The sequence below is a fragment of the Labeo rohita genome, chromosome 25 (assembly GCF_022985175.1).
Source record: "Labeo rohita strain BAU-BD-2019 chromosome 25, IGBB_LRoh.1.0, whole genome shotgun sequence".
Taxonomy (NCBI): Eukaryota; Metazoa; Chordata; class Actinopteri; order Cypriniformes; family Cyprinidae; genus Labeo; species Labeo rohita.
In genome coordinates this window covers 28,285,628-28,304,668 of record NC_066893.1, presented here as the reverse complement: position 1 = coordinate 28,304,668, position 19,041 = coordinate 28,285,628, and the positions used below count along the sequence as shown (strand labels likewise).

Below are 19,041 nucleotides of genomic sequence, written 5' to 3'. Positions count from 1 at the left end.
TGAAAGTCACAGAAAAAGCAGGCTGTGAACATGTAAACAGAAAGGTAAAAGTTTTAAAATATAAAAGTCTGTATTATATTTTAAAACTTATGGTTCACACAGGCTCATTTATTTAATCTGCCCAGCAACAGGCTAATCTAGACACGCCCACTTTGTTCTAACGCATGAGTAACTAATAAAGTCGTGAAAAACTGTCTGCAAAAGTTACAGCATTTAGCTGATATTTTTATCGTTTAATTAAGAAATTTTCTGAAAATATCAACAAAGTCTGTATTATATTTTAAAACGTATGATTCACAAAGGCTAATTTAGGCAATCTGCCCAGCAACAGGTAATCTAGACACGCCCACTTCGTTCTAATGCACAAGCAACTGACTAATAATATTGTGAAATCTATCTGTAAACGTTATAGCATTTAGTTGACATTTTTAGTGTTTGTAAATGGAATTTACAAGCAGGTTGTGAACATGTAAGGAAAAAGGTGTGTGAATGTGACTGCAGTTTTAAAATATAAAAGTCTGTTTTATGATTCACATAGGCTAATTAAAGCAATCTGCCCAGCAACAGGCTCATCTAGACACGCCCACTTCGTTCTAACGCATGAGTAACTGACTAAAACATTGTGAAAAACTGTCTGTAAATGTTATAGCATTGATATTTTTATCGTTCAATTGTTAAGAAACGTTATGAAAAATCATGAAAGTTACAGAAAAAGCAGGTTGTAAACATCTAAGGAGAAAGGTAAGTCTGCACAAAAAGTACTTCAGCGTAATTATTATTACTTAAAGATAGTTAAAGTACTTAAAATAGCCTTATTAAAACAGGATGGGATGCAAATTACATATTAAATTATAGGTGCGTCCATATTTCCTTTTAGATAAACTAAGTTTTTTACAATTACTAGAAAATAGAATAGAAACAACAGAACAAACAGAAAGCACATTTCCTGCCTTCTCTCTCTCGACTAAGAAAAACATGAGCAGATTTATTTTCCTCTTCTTTTTTAATAAGACAATGATTATGTTCATTTTTTCTTTTTACATCCTTACATTTACACATTAATAAAGAAATATTACACACATTGCACCGTTTACAACTGCGCCCACAAGAGCACAAACACAAACTCCGAAAGCACAAATCTGTTTGTAGAGACTGTCAGTCCATCAAAACACACAGAGCAGGATCATTCAACATAAAATAATCGGCATATGCAAGATATTACATCCCTTGTTTTTAACCATATGCTAAAGAAAAACATACTCTATGCAAAATGCTTTTATCTACGCAAGATTAACTAAGTCAAAATTGAGATAAAAAGCCAACATTATGACAGGAAAAGTCGATTTTTGAGATTAAAATTAAATAAACACATTTTTGCCTTGTTTATCTAGTTATCGACTTTTTCCTGTCAACTTCACTTGTCATAGTTTTGACTTTTAAAGCGACAGTTTCGACTTTTTATCTCATTATGACTTTAATTTAAATTTGTCAACTTCAGCTTTTAAAGTCATGTCATAATTACGACAATTTTGATAATTATGACTACAATGTCATAATTCACATTTTTAAGTAATAATTTTGACTTACGCCAATTTCCATTTTTAAAGTCATTAGTATGACTTAGTATGTCATAATTACAGCATTTATAGTCATAATTATGACTTACCAAAGCATGATTTTTTTCTTACGTGAGTCCTGAAGCCTGTGTGTTATTTTTACTGTTCCTCAGTGAAATTTTGAGGGAGCGAAATCCAGTAATTCTGATAAAAATGCAGTAGCAACTGATGATAAACCTTTTTTCACACAAAATTTTGTTGTGACCTCTCCTTAATACATGTGAAATGTGCATTCGGGTCTGTGTTTTTGCACAGAGTATGTTTCCTGGCCTCAAACCTGGTCTTACATACAGTGGCTGTAAAAGAGAAACTCTGACAATAGTGTGGCATGCTACAGTGATTACATTCACTTATGCAGGACGCAACGAACAACCGTTTCCTTCTCATCGCCCGTTTTTCAGCATTAGTGGACTTAAGGTTTGGATAGTACCCAAGTATACTTACCAAAATGTAAAAACATAGCTTAATGTCTCTTGTGATATTGCACCATGGTGATGGTTTCTTGCAATAGGCTATGACTTATAAGACGTAGATATAGACATAGATATCTGTGTAACAGCACATCGAAAAGAGTAAACAGCTTTTGGAGACACATTCCCTGCACATAAACAGCAATGTTGACTGCGTAAACGTACTATATAGTTTATACTAAAGCTTTGAGCTTTTTTGCCGTTACCTGTCATTGTTTTCTATGAACTTCACTGCTATAAATCTGCGTGTTGATCTACTAAAGGGTAAAAATCCACGGGAGAGGATGTTTGTGATAAATTAGCCCTAAATTAAATCAAAGTCTTAAACAGAAAGGACATCATGGCCAACTAAACGTGACTCCAGATGGCACAGTGGAACACCAAAAATATTCACAATAAAATATCAGCATGTATAAAACACAATATATTTTTAAAAAGCAAAAAAAGACTAAATATATTTTCAAGTCCTGATTTGGTTGCACATAACACTGATGAAAACAAAGGATGGCGAGTGAAACTACAGCAAAGAATCGTGGGATAAACGCACACATTTGACTTTTCATCCCTATTCATCCTTTTGCTTTTTCATCTGAAGGGGGAAAAGTGTTTCTAGAACCAAAAAAGCAAAAAACGTGGGTTGAAGCACATGTCCAAGTCATATTTCACCGCAAAATCAAACTGCATAAAGAAAACCAAGATTGGAAAAACAGGATAAAAGAAGACCTAAATCATGTGCGTTCTTGTCAGACTCGCCCTAAAGGAACAACAAACAGACACAGACACCAGATTCACACGCTCTAGTTTTCGATCTGCAACACAAAAAGACGTTATTTTCACATGGTTCAACCAGCAGCACAGGGATCTCAGCTATTTACACGATTCGGTCGACCCTTATCAATAATATAATATTATATTACATATTTAGCACTTTATCAAAGGTTTTAATCATAGAGTGAAAACAAAATGGTAGCAATACGGCATGCGGTCAGTCGAAGTCGCTCGACTTCTCATTGGCTCAGTTCTGTAAACATGAAAATGGACATTGCGTGTTGATTAAAAATCGCTCTTTCCCTGTTCAGCTATTCTTGTTGTGAAAAACGGACCGGTCCAGCAGGTCCGTTGCAGTCAGTAGGTCACGTTCAGTACCTTCCCTACATTTTGTTCACTGGAAGGATGAGCAATTGAAGGTTGATTTCCAAGCATTTTCTCTTTCACTTTTTCACACTTTAATGTTATTCGGACATCTATTGGTGTTTCTGCTTTACCAGCTCCAGCCCACATCATCGTCGTCACACCATAAATTCATTACTCCCGTACAGCACCAAAGGCTGAGAGGAGCCGAATTCATGCTCTCTTCTACGGCCGCCGGCGCTGCCGCCGCCTTCTCCCGGCTCGCGGGACTTTGGAGGGCAGCTTCGGTTCCCCCTGGGCCGCGGACGGGTTTTCTCAGAGCTGGAGGCACATCGGTTGGTCAGGGAAGCCTGTTCGGAGCCCTCCTGGTCGGGGAGAATGTGCAAGTCCCCGCCGGGAGAGGAGGATGAAAATAAAGGGCCGGAAGAGGACGAACGAAAGCGATAGTGAGGCGTGGACGACACGGAGGACAGCGAGGCTACGGCCGAGTCCACCGAGTCCAGAGATTCAGGCTGACGGCGCAAACCGCGTCTGCTTTTGGACTCGGACTTCCTCCAGCGTGTTGCCGACACCGCGCCGGGGCTTTTTTCTACAAAGGAGACATGGGACACTTCAAATCATGTGCGATACTTGAGGTTCATGCAAAATCCTCACGCTCAACCATAAAACTTTGGGTGATCTTCAAAACACAAACAAAGATATTTTTTAATGAAACCTGAAAGTCCCTCCATTAACAGTCCAGGTAACCGAAACTCAGCGGCACTGAACGAATCCACATGAATAGAGCAGTTTAATTCAAGTCTTGTTAAGAGACAGTCACTTTAAGTAGACCTTTTTGAATCTCTTTATACTTGTTTTAAACCACTTGATTCATATGGATTCATTTTACGACGCATTTATAAACTTTTTTGGATCTTCTAAGTTTTGGTTACCAGGACCTTAAAGTGACTGAATCTCTTTAAGACTTGTTTTAAACCACTTGATTCATATGGATTTGTTTAACAACACCTTTATGACCTTCATGGATCTTCTAAATTTTGGTTTCCTGGACTTTCAGTGGAGTAAAAGTGACCAATCTCTTTACAAGAATTGTTTTAAACCACTTGATTCATATGGATTCATTTCAAGATGCATTTATAAACTTTTTGGATCTTCTAAGTTTTGGTTATCAGGTATTTTAATAATGAAAAATTGACAATCTCTTTATAAGACTTGTTTTAAACCACTTGATTCATATGGATTCATTTAACAACAGCTTTATAAAGGTCATGGATCTTCTAAGTTTTGGTTACCTGGACTTTCAAAGGAGGAAAAGTGATTAAATCTCTTGACAAGAGTTGTTTTTAATCTCTTGATTCATATAGATTTGTTTTAAGAAAACTTAATGACCTTTCTGGATCTTTTAAGTTTTGGCAACGTGGATTTTTAAAGGAAGAAAACTGACCGAATCACTTCACAAGAGTTGTTTTAAACCAGTTGATTCATATGAATGTATTTTACGATGCCTTTACAACCTTTTTGGATCTTCTAAGTTTTGGTTACCTGTACTTTCACTGGAGGAAAAGTGACCAAATCTCTTCACAAGAGTTGTTTCAAACCACTTGATTCATATGGATTCGTTTAACGACGCATTTATAAACTTTTTGGATCTTCTAAGATTTTGTTACCAGGACCTTTAATAATGAAAAAGTGACCGAATCTCTTCACAAGAGTTGTTTTAAACCAATTAGTTCATATATATTCTTTTTACAATGTCTTTATGACCTTTTTGGATCTTCTAAACTTTGGTTTCCTGGACTTTCTGTGGCGTAAAATTGATCAAATCTCTTCACAACACTTGTTTTAAACTAGTTGATTCATAAGAAATCGTTTTACAATACCTACGTTTTGGATACCTGAACTTTCAAAGGAGGAAAAGTGACCGAATCTCTTCACAAGAGTTGTTTTTAATTTCTTGATTCATATGGATTCATTTTACGATGACTTCTAGGATCTTCTAAGATTTGTTTATCAGGACTTTTAATAATGAAAAAGTGATTGAATCTCTTCAGACGTGTTTTAAACAAACTGATTCATATAGATTTGTTAAAAAACCCCTTTATTTATTTTTTTTGATCTTTTAAAGTTTTAGTAACTTGGGCTTTCAAAAGAAGAGAAGTGATCAAATCTCTTCACAAGACTTGTTTTTAATCTCGATTCATAAGGATTCATTTTATGACACCTTTATGACCCTTTTTGATCTTCTAAATTCTGGTTACCAGGATTTTTAATAATGAAAAAGTGATCAAATATTTTTATGAGAGTTCTAAGTTTTAGTTACCTGGACTTTGGATGGAAGAACAGAAACTTTCAGGTTTCATTAAAAATTTCTTAATCTGAAGAATAACCAAAGTCTTTGGGTATGGGACGATATGAGGGCAAGTAAATGACAGAATTTTCATTTTTGGGTGAGCTATTCCTTTAAAACATATAAATTAGCATCGCTACCCCATTGATCGGACGCGGCGCCTTCCGACTCCATGAGGTTTTCCGAGCTGTCTGCTGTTCCGATAGATGCTTCCGACTCCAGCATCTCGTCATCGGATGCTCTGGGCTCCAAAGCCAGCATCTCATAGGTCAGTTCTTCCCTAAAGTGAAGAGATATTGAAAGTAAGAAATCTAGACAAGAAAATAAACAATATTCATGAAACAAAAAATTTACTGACTTCTCTTTCTGCAGGTTTTCTATCTGCTCAGTTAAAACTTTTTCTTCCTGCTGCATGGCTGCTTGCTGCTGCTCACTCAGCCCAGACTCCGCCCCCTCATCACCTGGCTCCTCCCTCTCCGCTGCTCGAGGACTTAAGGGTGGCGAGGGCGTGTGGCGGCCACTTTTGCGTAAACGCGCCTTACCCTGGACAAAACAGCAGACCGGAGCAGAAGATGTGAGCAATCAACAAGTAAAGGTGGAGTCATGCTAGCCTTTGTGAAATTACCTTAACATGACACTACAGGTCAAAAGTTTGGAATAATTATGATTTTTTTAAATGTTTTTGAAAGAGGTCACTTTATGCTGATTAAGGCTGCATTTGTCTGATTAAACATTGATATATTTGCAATATTATGGTTGTATTTTGTATCAAATAATAGCATAAAACATAAACAAAAAATCATAATTATTCCAAACTTTTGACAGGTAGTGAATAGAAAACATGATATGAAACTCTTGGGCATCTATTTTTTAAAAACTAATAATAATAAATTACATTTGAAATATAAAATAGCAGTATCAAAAAGTAAAAAGCATTTTTGGTAATTTGGAAATATTATTTACTACTTAAATTTAATGAAAATGTTATTTACATGTAATATAAACATTATAATAAACAAATAACTTAAAACAAATAAAAAATAGTTAAAAAAAAAAAAAAAAAAAAAAAATATATATATATATATATATATATATATATATATATATATATATATAAATGCTTACATATAAAATGTATAATTATATATAAAATATATAAAATTACATATAAAAAATATAATTATAAATTAAACTATAAAATGTGAATGTTTATACAAAAAATTAATTAAAATTTTTTGTTAAATTAAGCTATCAATTTAACATCACCAATAATAAATAGACAATATTTATACACTTTAGAAAATATTTTAAAAGTTTAGTTATATAAATATAACAATTTATATATAAATTGTATAATTTCAGCCTAAATTAAACTATTAAATGTGAATGTTTATAAAAAAATCAATTACAAATTTAGCTAAATTAAGCTTTTAATGTAACAAATAAAAAATTAATAGATTTAAAAAAATAAATAAATAAATAAATAAAAATAATAATAATAATAATAAAAAAAAATATATATATATATATAACATCTATATTCATATAAAATGTATTTATAGCCTAAATTAAACCATCAAATGTAAATGGTTAAAAAAAAAAAACATTACAAGTATAGCATAAATTAAGATATTAATGTAACATTAAATATATAAATTAAAATTAAATAAATAAACAAAAAATTATTGGAAAAAAATGACACAATATTAGTTTCCAGATGTCAAAAGTTTATGATTTATAATTCATAAAATCTAAAGCTTTTTAAAATTTAAAAGCTTTTTTATTCTTATTATTTATACTTAAATTAAATTACATGTAAAAGTAAATTATTTAAATGTTTTTTTAAGTATAAATATTCATATAAATGTATATAAGGATAAAAAGAATAAAACAAAGTTTAGCATGAATACATTACATGTGGGAGACAGACAGCACTGCGATGCGTGAGACGCGCAACGTCCTAAAGACAGACACACACTAACACACAGAGTCACTGAGCTTTACCTTTTTGACTGCGTTTGGCTGTGAAATAACGCAGCGAGAAGCAAATGCGGGAGAAATAAAACAAGAGGAAGTGTTAGTGATACAGCAGCACGCCGCATGCGCGGTTAACACAAGACAAACGCAAAAGAAACAGGACTTGACATTTGGTCGCTCTTCACAACCAGTCACACGACAGCATTTCAGAATTAGCTCGAACGCCTTCAACAGGCGCAAATGAACACGTCATCAAACCACGCATGGCTGGTATGGCAGCTAACGACGCTACACGGACACTGGGACGGACACGCACTAGCCGTGATGTTTCGGCGTGGATACATACCGGCGTGGCAGTTCTTGTAATGCCAATAAACCTAACCGCAATTAGTACTGGTTTCTGGAAGAGGAGGATGGGGAGAAGGGGACAGGGAAGGAGTGAAGGGAAGAAAACAGGATTAGTGGAATGTCTGAAAACAGAAATGGGACATGAAGATGTGGGACACTTTCCATGAATGAGGGACAAAATAAGTCTTGAAAAACAGCTGAGAAGGTCAAACTTATATTAGCTATATATTTGTCTCTACATTTCATGGGAAGGGGTTTAAATGGGAAGGTCATGAGTGTGGAGGCATCAGGGTGCAGGTCCTGGGTCAGTCTGTAACTCCGGGGGGTCGTTTCACTTACCATCGAGCGCCGGATGTGCGTCAGACGACTCTTGGCTTTGTTTTCGGCAAACTCCAGCGTGTTGATGTCCTTCAGACGAGCTTTATATTTCCTCATCTGCTCGCAGATGATCAGCTCCACACACCTAAGAAGAAAAAGTTTAGACACTCAGTTCACATGTCAGAATTTTGACTTTTTTCACCTCTGAATTCTAAGTTTACATCTCACAACTTGGACTTTTTTTTCCTCAGAATTTTGAAATTACATCTTGCAACTTCGACTTTTTCTCAGAAATGTCAGTTTACATCTAGCAATTTGGACTTTTTTTTCTTCGGAATTCTGACTTTACGCCTTACAATTTTGGCTTTTTATCTGAATTCTGAGTTTAAATTTCACAATTCAGACTTTTTTTTCCTTGGAATTCTGAATTTAAATCTTGCAGTTTGGACAATTTTTCTCTGAATTCTGAGTTTAATTTTCACAATTCAGACTTTTTACTCCGAATTCTGAGTCTACTTCTCGCAATTTGGAATTTTTTCATTGGAATTCTGAGTTTATATTTCAAAATTTGGACTCTTCTTTTCGGTCTGAATTCGCAGTCTACTTGCAATTTTTTTTCCATGGAATTCTGAGTTCACATATTCCAATTTTGACCACTTTCCTTGAAATTCTGAGCTTACATCTTGCAATTTTAACCTTTTTTTTCCGGGAATTCTGAGTTTACTTTTCGCAATTTTGACTTTTTTCTTGGAATTCTGAGTTTAAATTGAACAATTCAGACTTTTTTTCCCTTGGAATTCTGAGTTTAACTCTTGCAATTTGGATTTTTTTTCTCTGATTTCTGAGTTTATATTTCACAATTCAGACTTTTTCCTCCAAATTCTGAGTTACTTCACGCCATTTTTCACTTTTTTTTTTCTCGGAATTCTGAATTTATATTCCAAAATTTTGATTTTTTTTCCCCTCTGGATTTCCAGTCCACTTGCAATTTTGACCTTTTTCCTTGAAATTCTGAGCTTATATTTAACAATTCAGACTTTATTCTCAGAATTGAGTCTACTTCTCACAATTTTGACCTTTTTCTTGAAATTCTGAGTTTACATCTTGTAATTTGGACTGTTTTCTCTGAAATCTGAGTATACCTCACAATTTGGACTTTTTTCTCTGAATTCTGAGTTTATATTTCAAATTTTGGACTTTTTTCCCATGGAATTCTGAGTGCACATCTTGCAATTTTAATTTTTTTTCTTGGAATTCTGAATCTTCTTGCAATTTGTACTTTTTTTCTTGGAATTCTGAGTTTACATCTTGTAATTTGGACTTTTTCCTTGAAATTCTGAGTTTACATCTCAGAATTTGGTTATTTTTTCTGCAATAGAATTAAAACTAAAGAGCTAACTGCTACTATTTCCTCTCACAATTCTAACTTTTCTTCTCAGAATGCTGAATTGTGAGATCTGAATTGTGAGATACAAAGTTTAAAAAATATTTTCATTGCATGGCATATAAGCTCCAGCCATATGTAGTTGGTGTTGTATTCTGATCTCAGCGTATAGCATGTCTTACGCAGTAGTTTTGCTGATGTCCCGGACGCTCTGTAATGGGTCGGTGGTGTCGGGACAGCGCAGTATGCAGGGTGCAAACACGATGGCCAGCGCGTTTGCAGACATGCGGTTCGTCTCCTCCTGGAATGAGATCCTGAAACAAACCAATTAAAAACCAACACAGTCAAACTTGACCATGGTAAAATTACTGCAGGCATTGAGTAAAACCATCCAGGCTATTGTCTCACCGGACCAGGTGGAATATGAGTCTCTCCAGTGTGCTCAGGTGAGTTCTGCTGAGCTGATCGATGACCGAATAAACCCCCTGAACCACCTCACGTTTATCCTGCAGACCTACACCAGCCAAAATGAAAACACACACACTCTTAATCTTCTTAAAAGGACAGGTGACAGTAACCACTGACTACAATAATATTTTTTTCATACAATATGAGTCAATGGCTACCGTCAACTGAACAACAATTTTCAAATATATCTAACAGAAGAAAGAAACTCATACAGGTTTGGAACAACATGAGGGTGAATAAAAAACAAGAACATTCCTAAAAAGTATTTTTGGGGACACTTAATGTATGAAAGTAAGAAAATAGCATTATGTGCTCGTACCCATAGCCCTGAGGAACTCCTCGTAAAGTTCAAAGGTCATGAGGGGGTTGGGAAGGTCACGCAGCCACTGCTTCAGCACACTGGCGATCACATGGATGTTGTAGTCATCTAAATTCACACTGTTCGCATCTGCAGTGAAGGCAAACATGCGGCACTGTAAGGGAAAGTTGCCACTAAATGTTATCGTAAGATGGCGTTGGTGTGAAGCTCACCGGTGTCCAGCCCCTGCTTGAGTTCTTTGATTTTATTGGTGGATCCAGACTTTCTGTAGATGCCCTCGGTGTAGAGGCCGTGCATCTCAATGTAGTTGATCAGCTTCTCCACCACCAGCGGGACGGCTCTCTCATCGCTCGTCAAACGAGACAACTCCACGCCAAACTGCCGTGAAGACAGCTCGGGGTCAAACTGAGCGCACACCACACACACACACAGACAGACGCGAATGAATCACATGAAAAATATGACGACTGTAATGAGGTTTGAAGCACAAAGATGATTCACATACAACTAGTGATGGCACAGAAATTAATATAAATATAATTATTGAACAAGAGAGTTTAAGATTGACACCCTAGCAACTGTGTAGCAACATCCTAACAACCACCCAGAACACCCTAGCAATTGCATAGCAACAACCTAGCAACCACCCAGAACACCTGCATTCCAACCATCCAGAACACCCGAGCAACTACATAGCAACACCATCGTAACAACCACTCCAAATGCGCTCGCAACTATCCAGAACACCCTAGCAACTGCATAGCAACACCCTGGTAGCAACCACTCCAAATACCCTAGCAACCATCCAAAACATTGCAGCAACTGCATAGCAACACCTTGGTAGCAACCACTCCAAATACTCTCGCAACCATCCAGAACACCCTAGCAACTGCATAGCAACACCCTGGTAGCAACCACTCCAAATATCCTAGCAACCATCCAGAACATCCAAGCAACCACATAGCAACACCCTGGTAGCAACCACTCCAAATATCCTAGCAACCATCCAGAACACCCTAGCAACCACATAGCAACACCCTGGTAGCAACCACTCCAAATACTCTTGCAACGATCCAAAACACCTTAGCAACCGCATAGCAACACCCTGGTAGCAACCACTCCAAATAGCAACCACTCCAAATATCCTAGCAACCATCCAGAACACCCTAGCAACCACATAGCAACACCCTGGTAGCAACCACTCCAAATATCCTAGCAACCATCCAGAACACCCTAGCAACCACATAGCAACACCCTGGTAGCAACCACTCCAAATATCCTAGCAACCATCCAGAACACCCTAGCAACTCCATAGCAACACCCTGATAGCAACCACTCTAAATACTCTGGAACCATCCAGAACACCCCAGTAATTCCATAGCAACATAGTAACTACCACTTCAAATACGCTCACAACTATCCAAAACACCCTAGCAACCGCATAGCAACACCCTGGTAGCAACCACTCAAAATACCCTAGCATCTGCATAGCAACATCATAGAAACAACCACTCCAAATACGCTCGCAACTATCCAAAACACCCTAGTAACTGCATAGCAACACCCTGGTAGCAACCACTCCAAAAACCCTAGCAACCATTCAGAAAACCCTAGCAACTGCATAGCAACACCATAGTAACAACCACTCCAAATATGTTCGCAACTATCCAGAACACCCTACCAACTGCATAGCAACACCCTGGTAGCAACCACTCCAAATACGTGCGGAACCATCCAGAACACCCTAGCAACTGCATAGCAACATTCCAGCAATCACCCGAAATATCCTAGCAACCACATAGCAAGACCCTAGCACCCTCTTAGCAACCACCCAGAATACTCTAGTAGCTGCATAGCAACGCCATAGCAACCAGCAGAACACCACAGCAATGACCCATAACACCTAAACAACTGCATATCAACCATACAGAACACTCTCTCAACTGCATAGCAACATCCTAGCAACCATATAAAAACACCCTAGAAGCAACCACCCCAAATACCCTAGCCACTGCATAGCAACACCCTAGCAAACTCCTAACAACCACCCAGAATACCATAGAAACCTGTCTATCCGTCTATCTGACAGACTGACTGTATCGCTTTTAAAACCATCTAACTTTAAGCTTTAAAACCCTCAAACTTCAAGTTTTTCAGATGACTACAGGCTTACTCAAGCCAACATCAGTTTATCTTAAACGTTTTGACTGTAATGCAGGTTTGAATCAAAAATTCTGAGGAGTCACATACAACTTCTAATCAGAGACACGTACGATTTCCAAAGGACAAATCCAGTATCTAGAGCGCAGACTATCAGATGGACGACATATCTGTGGGTCAAGGACTATTTTAAGGCGTTCTTACCTTCTTACTGCATGTGGTGGTCATCCTCAGACAGCACTTCCTGTGACACGCATAGCGACAGACTGAAGAAAACCAGAAAGAACAAGTGCGCGGTTAACGGTGGAACTGAGCACCAGCATCACGTTTCCCACTCGCATCAAAGGGAATATGAGACTGAGAGACCGATATCGATCATGTCCAGAAGAAAATGGGAGAATTTACAGGAAAAAATCGGATTATGCAGCTCTCAAGACTAGCAGACACACACTTAGTGACTCAGATCAAAATACGGGAAAAGAGAAACTGATACAGAGACTCCAAACTATCAAGACTAAACAGTCAAAACCAAAGTTATTTTAGCATTACTGATGTTGTTATTAGATATTTTGTTAATACTTTGAATTGTATTTTAAAATGACTTTAAATAATAAATATTTTCTGTGTTCATTTTAATTAGGGTCCAAGCACCAAAGGTGCAATGGCACCTATTGTATCCGTTGGCGTTCTTCTTCTTCCACTCAAGTCTTTGGCAGCCCATAGAACCGTTTGCGAAAAAGTGTTAAGATTTTTCGCAATTTTTAATAGTTCGAAAAACCAACTTTTTTAAACTTGTCCTAGTCGGTTTGTCTAATTTTTACCAAAATTAACTCAGATCATCTTCAGACCATGCTTTCAAAAAGTTATGGAATTCAAGTTGACTAGTGAAACCGTTCTCGAATAATGCGTAAACGAATTTGGCGAATAACACGCAAAAATGTATGTGAGGCTATATCTCTGCAGCGGTTTGGCGTATTGAGACGAAACTTGGTGTGTGTTATAACAAGCATGACCTGAGACTACCTGCACAGTTTCTGTGCAGCACCACCTAGTGGTCAGGAGATAAAAAAAATGGCTATTTTGGCTTATAACTTCTGAATTATTTGACTAAAAATTACAAAACTGGTCTCTTTAGATTCAGTGCATCGTGCATCTAACTATAACCAATTTTCCCATGTCACCCATTTTTGGCATTGGCCATTTTGAATTTTGTCGTAAAATGCAATATTTTATTAACATTTGCATATGCTTATGAAACCCTGTATATGTCTAAAGCACCATGCTGTGACAGTATTCTGTAGCGCCACCTTGTGGTCAAAACTTATAACGTAAGTTGCAAAAATGCTAATAACTTGAGTATATTAACCTACTGTAATGAAACTGATCTTAATATATTCGTTGGGTCATGCCGAGAACATAGACACCAAATATGCCATAGTCAGACGAAAAAACCTGCTTTTTCACACTTCTACTAGACTGATGGATTTTGTATCGATAGACGAAACGGTTATCGTTTAATGCATCAATGAATTTGCTGGAATGATGCCGAACTGCGTCTGAGGTTGCATCTCTGTAAAGCTTTGACATATTGACACCAAACGTTGTATGTGCCATTATCACCTCACACTGACCACGCCACATCAATTTGGTAACAGTGCTACCTATTGGTCAAAAGTGATATGGCGTTCATATGAAGCCATTAATAACTTTTAAATAAATTAAATAAATAAATTGTAATGATACTGGTCTCAAAATATTCCTCGGTTCATGCAGAAAATATAGATAATTTTTATTTTTAGTCAGATTAAGTCATGATTTGTTTTAGTCATTTTTATTATTTTTAAAAAAATGTCTATATAGTTTAAAATACATTTTAGTTTATTTAAATTGACTTATTTTAGCACTTTAACATACTAAAAAGTAAAATAAAATATATTTTAAGTTTTATATATTTTAGTTTAATGTATTTCATGTAATAAAAATGTTAGATTTTTAGTTTAAGTTAACAATAACAATCCTTGTCAAAACCAAGACATCCTGGTTCATTTATTTTTCCATTATAATTAAAATAACGGCACAAAAATACATTTTCCTTAAACTTAAATGTACTTTGTGAGAATTATAAAACTGCTATAAATAGACTACATTAAAACAAAAAGGCATGAAAACTCTCCCATTTTTACCTACAATAATATTAGGAATGAAAACCTTTCTAGGCTAAAATATAAAAATGACAGAGCTGAACTCACGTTTGCAGACACATGCTTTGTCCATCATCCAGATGAGAGATGAACAGAACTCGCAGTAGGTTGGAATACTGTACTGAGTGGATTTAAAGATGTGACCCATGTGCTCTTCCACCTGCAGAGGGCAGCAGAGCGTTGAAGATGTTAATTCAGTTATCAAGAATTCATAAATCCTACTACACAAGCATAATGATCTAAATAGAATTTAAAACAAGAAACTGACGGTGTCAGATTCCTTTTTCCTCCTCTTCTTCCTCTCCGGTTTAGGAGCCTGAAAAACAAACACAAAGTGACTCTCTCAGAAGAGTTTTGTTGAACAATATGAAGCAATATGCGGATCTAGAGAGACGCTTTACCTTACTGATGGTTCCGTCCATTGGCTTGTATTCGGTCATGAACTCATCGAGGAAGACTTTGAATGTGTTCACCCAGACTTTAACCGGCGACTCGCTCCAGTCTCTCTGCTCCAGACGCATGTTCTTCTCTAAGATGTGCTCGAACAGAGCGTGAAGATCTTTATAACGAATGCTCCTGCCATCATCCATCTGAGGGTGGCACACATTCAGGGTGAGATTATGAAGAATAAGTATTCAGGTTTGCTTTGAAGTCACCGTAAATTGTTTGATTTGAGAGACTCACGGCCAGAGCGGTAGAGTACGAGTTGAAGATGTTGAGGCGAAACTCTTTCAGGGCCTTCTTGAAGACCACGTCCACCGGTGTGTCCTTCTGACTGTCTTCAGCTTCTAGATCGCTGATCTATAAAACGTCAGATAAGAGATATTTAATATTTTGGCTAATACGATCATTCTTCTAACCTCAAATAAGAATGAAATATTTTACCGTGTGATTAATTTAGCAGAATTTTGCTTTCATGAAACAAAGGGACAACAACCTTCTCTAAATTGTTTAAAAACCATACTTACACAATGGTTTTGTAACAAGTGAATTGACAATGATAATTCTTACATAAATTGTGTAAAATCATTCTCGTACAATCTGAAAGTGACAATTTTATTCAAGAAATGTTTTACAAATAATTTTCTATTCTTATGTAAATTGTCAACAATTCTAGTCGTACAGAACCATTCTTACGAAAACTGAATGAGACAGGTTACACAAGAATGGTTTTACGAACAACTTGCTGAGAAAAGTTTTCAAAAATATTCATACTTAAATTGTGACGGCAACAACATTAGTTGCACATTTTACCATTCTTACATAATTGTTGCGCAAAACTTCTGCCATAAATTGTACAAAACCATTTGTACGTAAATAAAGTGTGACATGTTAAAAAAATGGTTTATGAGCAACTTGCAAATATATTTGTTTGTGAAAATATTTATACATAGATCATGGAGACAGTACTAGTCGCACAAAACAATTCTTTCATAAATTGTAAAAAAAAAACCCAAAAAAACAAAACCCATTCTTACGTAAATTAAATGTCGCAGGTTAATGAACAACTGGGAAAGATATTTTGTTTGTAAAAACTTTGTAAATCAATTTTGGCAACAATACTAGAAGAAAAACAGTTATTACAAATTATTTAATAATTTATTATTATAATTTATTATGTAATAATTCATTTATTATTACAATTATTACAAAATTTGTAAATTGTCGTTTATGTTATGTTTATGTCACAGTTACCAAACAACTAGCAGATATATTTGTTTGTAAAAAAAATTTAACGTAAATAATGGCAACAATACTAATCGCACAAAATCTTTCTTTCATAAATATTTTGCATAAACGTTTTCTTTGAAAAATTGTCGTAAAAGCATTCTTACGTAAAATGAATGCAACAGATTAACGAACAACTGCCAAAGATAATTGTTTGTAAAAATATTCTTACGTAAATAATGGCAACAATGCTAGTTGCACAAAATCTTTTTTCATAAATATTTTATGTAAAACAGTTATTACAAAAATTGTAAAAAACATTCTTAAGTAAATTGAATTTCTCGGGGTAACAAACAATTGGCAAAAATATTTGTAAAAATATTCTTGCATAGATTATGGCGACAATACTAGTTGCACAAAACCACTCTTCAATAAAAAAATATTGTCAAATTGTTTTTAAAGAAATTGGAATTTTTTTAACATAAATCGAATGTCACAGGTTAACGAACAACTGGCAAAGATAATAGTTTGTAAAAATATTCTTACGTAAATTGTTAGTTGCACAAAATCTTTTTCAAAAAATTTTTGCATAAAATAATTTTTACAAAAACTAAAAACTATTCTTACAAAAATCGAATGTCACAGGTTAATGAACAATTGGCAAAGATCTTTTTTGTTTGTAAAAACAAAAATTAAATTATGGAAACAATACTACTTGCACAAAATTGTTCTTACATAAACTTTTGTATAAAACTTTTCTTACTTAATTTGTCACATTAAAGGAGAAGTCCACTTCCAGAACAACAATTTACAAATGATTTACTCACCACTGAAGCTGCATTTAAACTACATTTTGGAAGTTCAAAATCGGGGCACCATATCAGTCCATTATATGAAGAAAAATCCTGAAATGTTTTCCTCAAAAACCATAATTTCTTTACGACTGAAGACAGGGTGTGAGTAAATTATTTGTAAATTGTTGTTCTGGAAGTGGACTTCTCCTTTAAACAATTCTTATCAAAATTGAATATGAAAGACTACACAATTTTACGGTATGTAAACACTTTGTACGTTCATGGAGGAATCATTTTTAAAGCAATTTATACAGATGATCATCTGTAAAATTATTCTTAAATTATATGGTGTCAATTTTGCAGTTTACCATGTTGTACGTAAATTCATTAGAAATTCATTAGTGAAACTATTATTAAGTAAATTATAGTGACAATTTCAGTCGCACAAAACATTCTAGCATAAACTGATGAATACAATTATTTCGTAAGCTGTCACATACAACACTTTCACCTTCACTGAATGACAGATTACACAAAAATGATTTTACAAATAATGTACATTCTGATATAATATGAATAAAAAAATCTGCTTGATTTTCATAAATGAATGATTTTTTTTATAATGATTTTTGTCAGTTTTATTATTTTTTTGTCTGTATGTATCCATTAAATATGTCTGTATAGGTTTTTATATATTTTTATTTTAATTTTAGTACATCAAGTTAAACTAAACCAAATGAAAATATAGATATTAAGAGATATTTTAGTTTTTTATGGTTTTAGTTTTAGTTAAAGATAATAACCCTGGCTTTGGCAATGCAATACGTTAAACAGCAGAATAAACGAGGAAACGCACACACCTTCTTCATGAGGAAGTCGTTCATGCTGCGATAGTCTGCGGTGCTGGTGAGGATGTGCAGCGAGTCGTTCTGCCAGGCGGAAGATTCTAGAGAAATGCTACTGATCTTCACACTGCGTCTCCTCTTCATCGACATCATGCCCATCATCGGCTCGCGGTTCTCCTTGCTGTCGCGTCCGCGCTCCGACAGTCCGGTGTTCTCAGGGCTTCCTGGAGGAGAGTCTGTGAGACAGAAACCATATTAGAAAAGCCACATGGAGATGAGAAATAAATGAGAGAAAAAAAATTAAATAATAATAAAAATATCACGCACCATTCCTCCTGTCGGTGAGCTCCGAATCTGCAGAGCGCCCCCTGGTGGACATCTTTTTATCGCCATGTTTGCTCTTACTCCAGAACCGCATTTTGCCTCGGACCCTAAAAATAGATTAAAAGATCCTATTTTCATGCACTAAAAAATCATTCACAAAACAAACATCCAACATTGTGATATTTAGTTTTTATATCTATATTTTGTGTGATATGAAAAAATACAGGAATAGTTGACATGAATAGCTCTATTTGGAAAGATTTGATCATTCTAGAATAATTCTTGAAAAAAAGAGCATACTCTTTTTTTTTTATTATATTTATTTTTACTATATATTTTTTAAACATTTTTTACTAGATTTATTTATTTTGAATACTTCAAAAAAAAAACAAAAAAAAAACACATTTACACTTTTTTTTTTAAATGTTACTATATGACTATAAAATACTAACAATTATTATTGTAATAATTGTAAAGGATTTTTTTGTAACCATTATTAAATACATTTAATTAAGAAATATATTGTAATAATACTATTGTACAAAATTAAAAATAAAAAAAAAAAATGTAAAACTTAAATGTGAAAAATTTAACGTTTTAAAAATTAAAAAATGTTTTTCTGTAACTATTATTAAATACATTTAACTAAGAAATATATTGTAATACTATTG

The 19,041-nt window shown here is 35.0% G+C and overlaps 1 protein-coding gene across 9 annotated transcripts in view; it reads right to left on the bottom strand.

Annotated features, from left to right (window-relative positions):
* Window positions 1–966: 966 nt before the first annotated feature.
* The window catches only part of myo9ab (myosin IXAb), a 156,725-nt gene continuing 138,650 nt past the window's right edge, over window positions 967–19,041 (bottom strand). For 5 of the 9 annotated variants that reach the window (XM_051099181.1, XM_051099182.1, XM_051099174.1 and 2 more), the window contains 17 exons: window positions 18,374–18,477; window positions 18,062–18,282; window positions 15,424–15,540; window positions 15,141–15,329; window positions 15,008–15,055; window positions 14,788–14,899; window positions 12,743–12,804; window positions 10,591–10,783; window positions 10,379–10,507; window positions 10,000–10,105; window positions 9,774–9,905; window positions 8,229–8,352; window positions 7,888–7,941; window positions 7,569–7,586; window positions 5,923–6,107; window positions 5,705–5,844; window positions 967–3,806 (listed from right to left, as the gene is read on the bottom strand). In XM_051099181.1, coding sequence (XP_050955138.1) covers window positions 3,376–3,806; window positions 5,705–5,844; window positions 5,923–6,107; window positions 7,569–7,586; window positions 7,888–7,941; window positions 8,229–8,352; window positions 9,774–9,905; window positions 10,000–10,105; window positions 10,379–10,507; window positions 10,591–10,783; window positions 12,743–12,804; window positions 14,788–14,899; window positions 15,008–15,055; window positions 15,141–15,329; window positions 15,424–15,540; window positions 18,062–18,282; window positions 18,374–18,477 — 2,365 coding nt within the window. In that variant the 3' untranslated portion in view covers window positions 967–3,375. The remainder of the gene's footprint in view (window positions 3,807–5,704; window positions 5,845–5,922; window positions 6,108–7,568; window positions 7,587–7,887; window positions 7,942–8,228; window positions 8,353–9,773; window positions 9,906–9,999; window positions 10,106–10,378; window positions 10,508–10,590; window positions 10,784–12,742; window positions 12,805–14,787; window positions 14,900–15,007; window positions 15,056–15,140; window positions 15,330–15,423; window positions 15,541–18,061; window positions 18,283–18,373; window positions 18,478–19,041) is intronic. The other 4 variants (XM_051099176.1, XM_051099175.1, XM_051099177.1 and 1 more) reach the window with 4 other exon arrangements.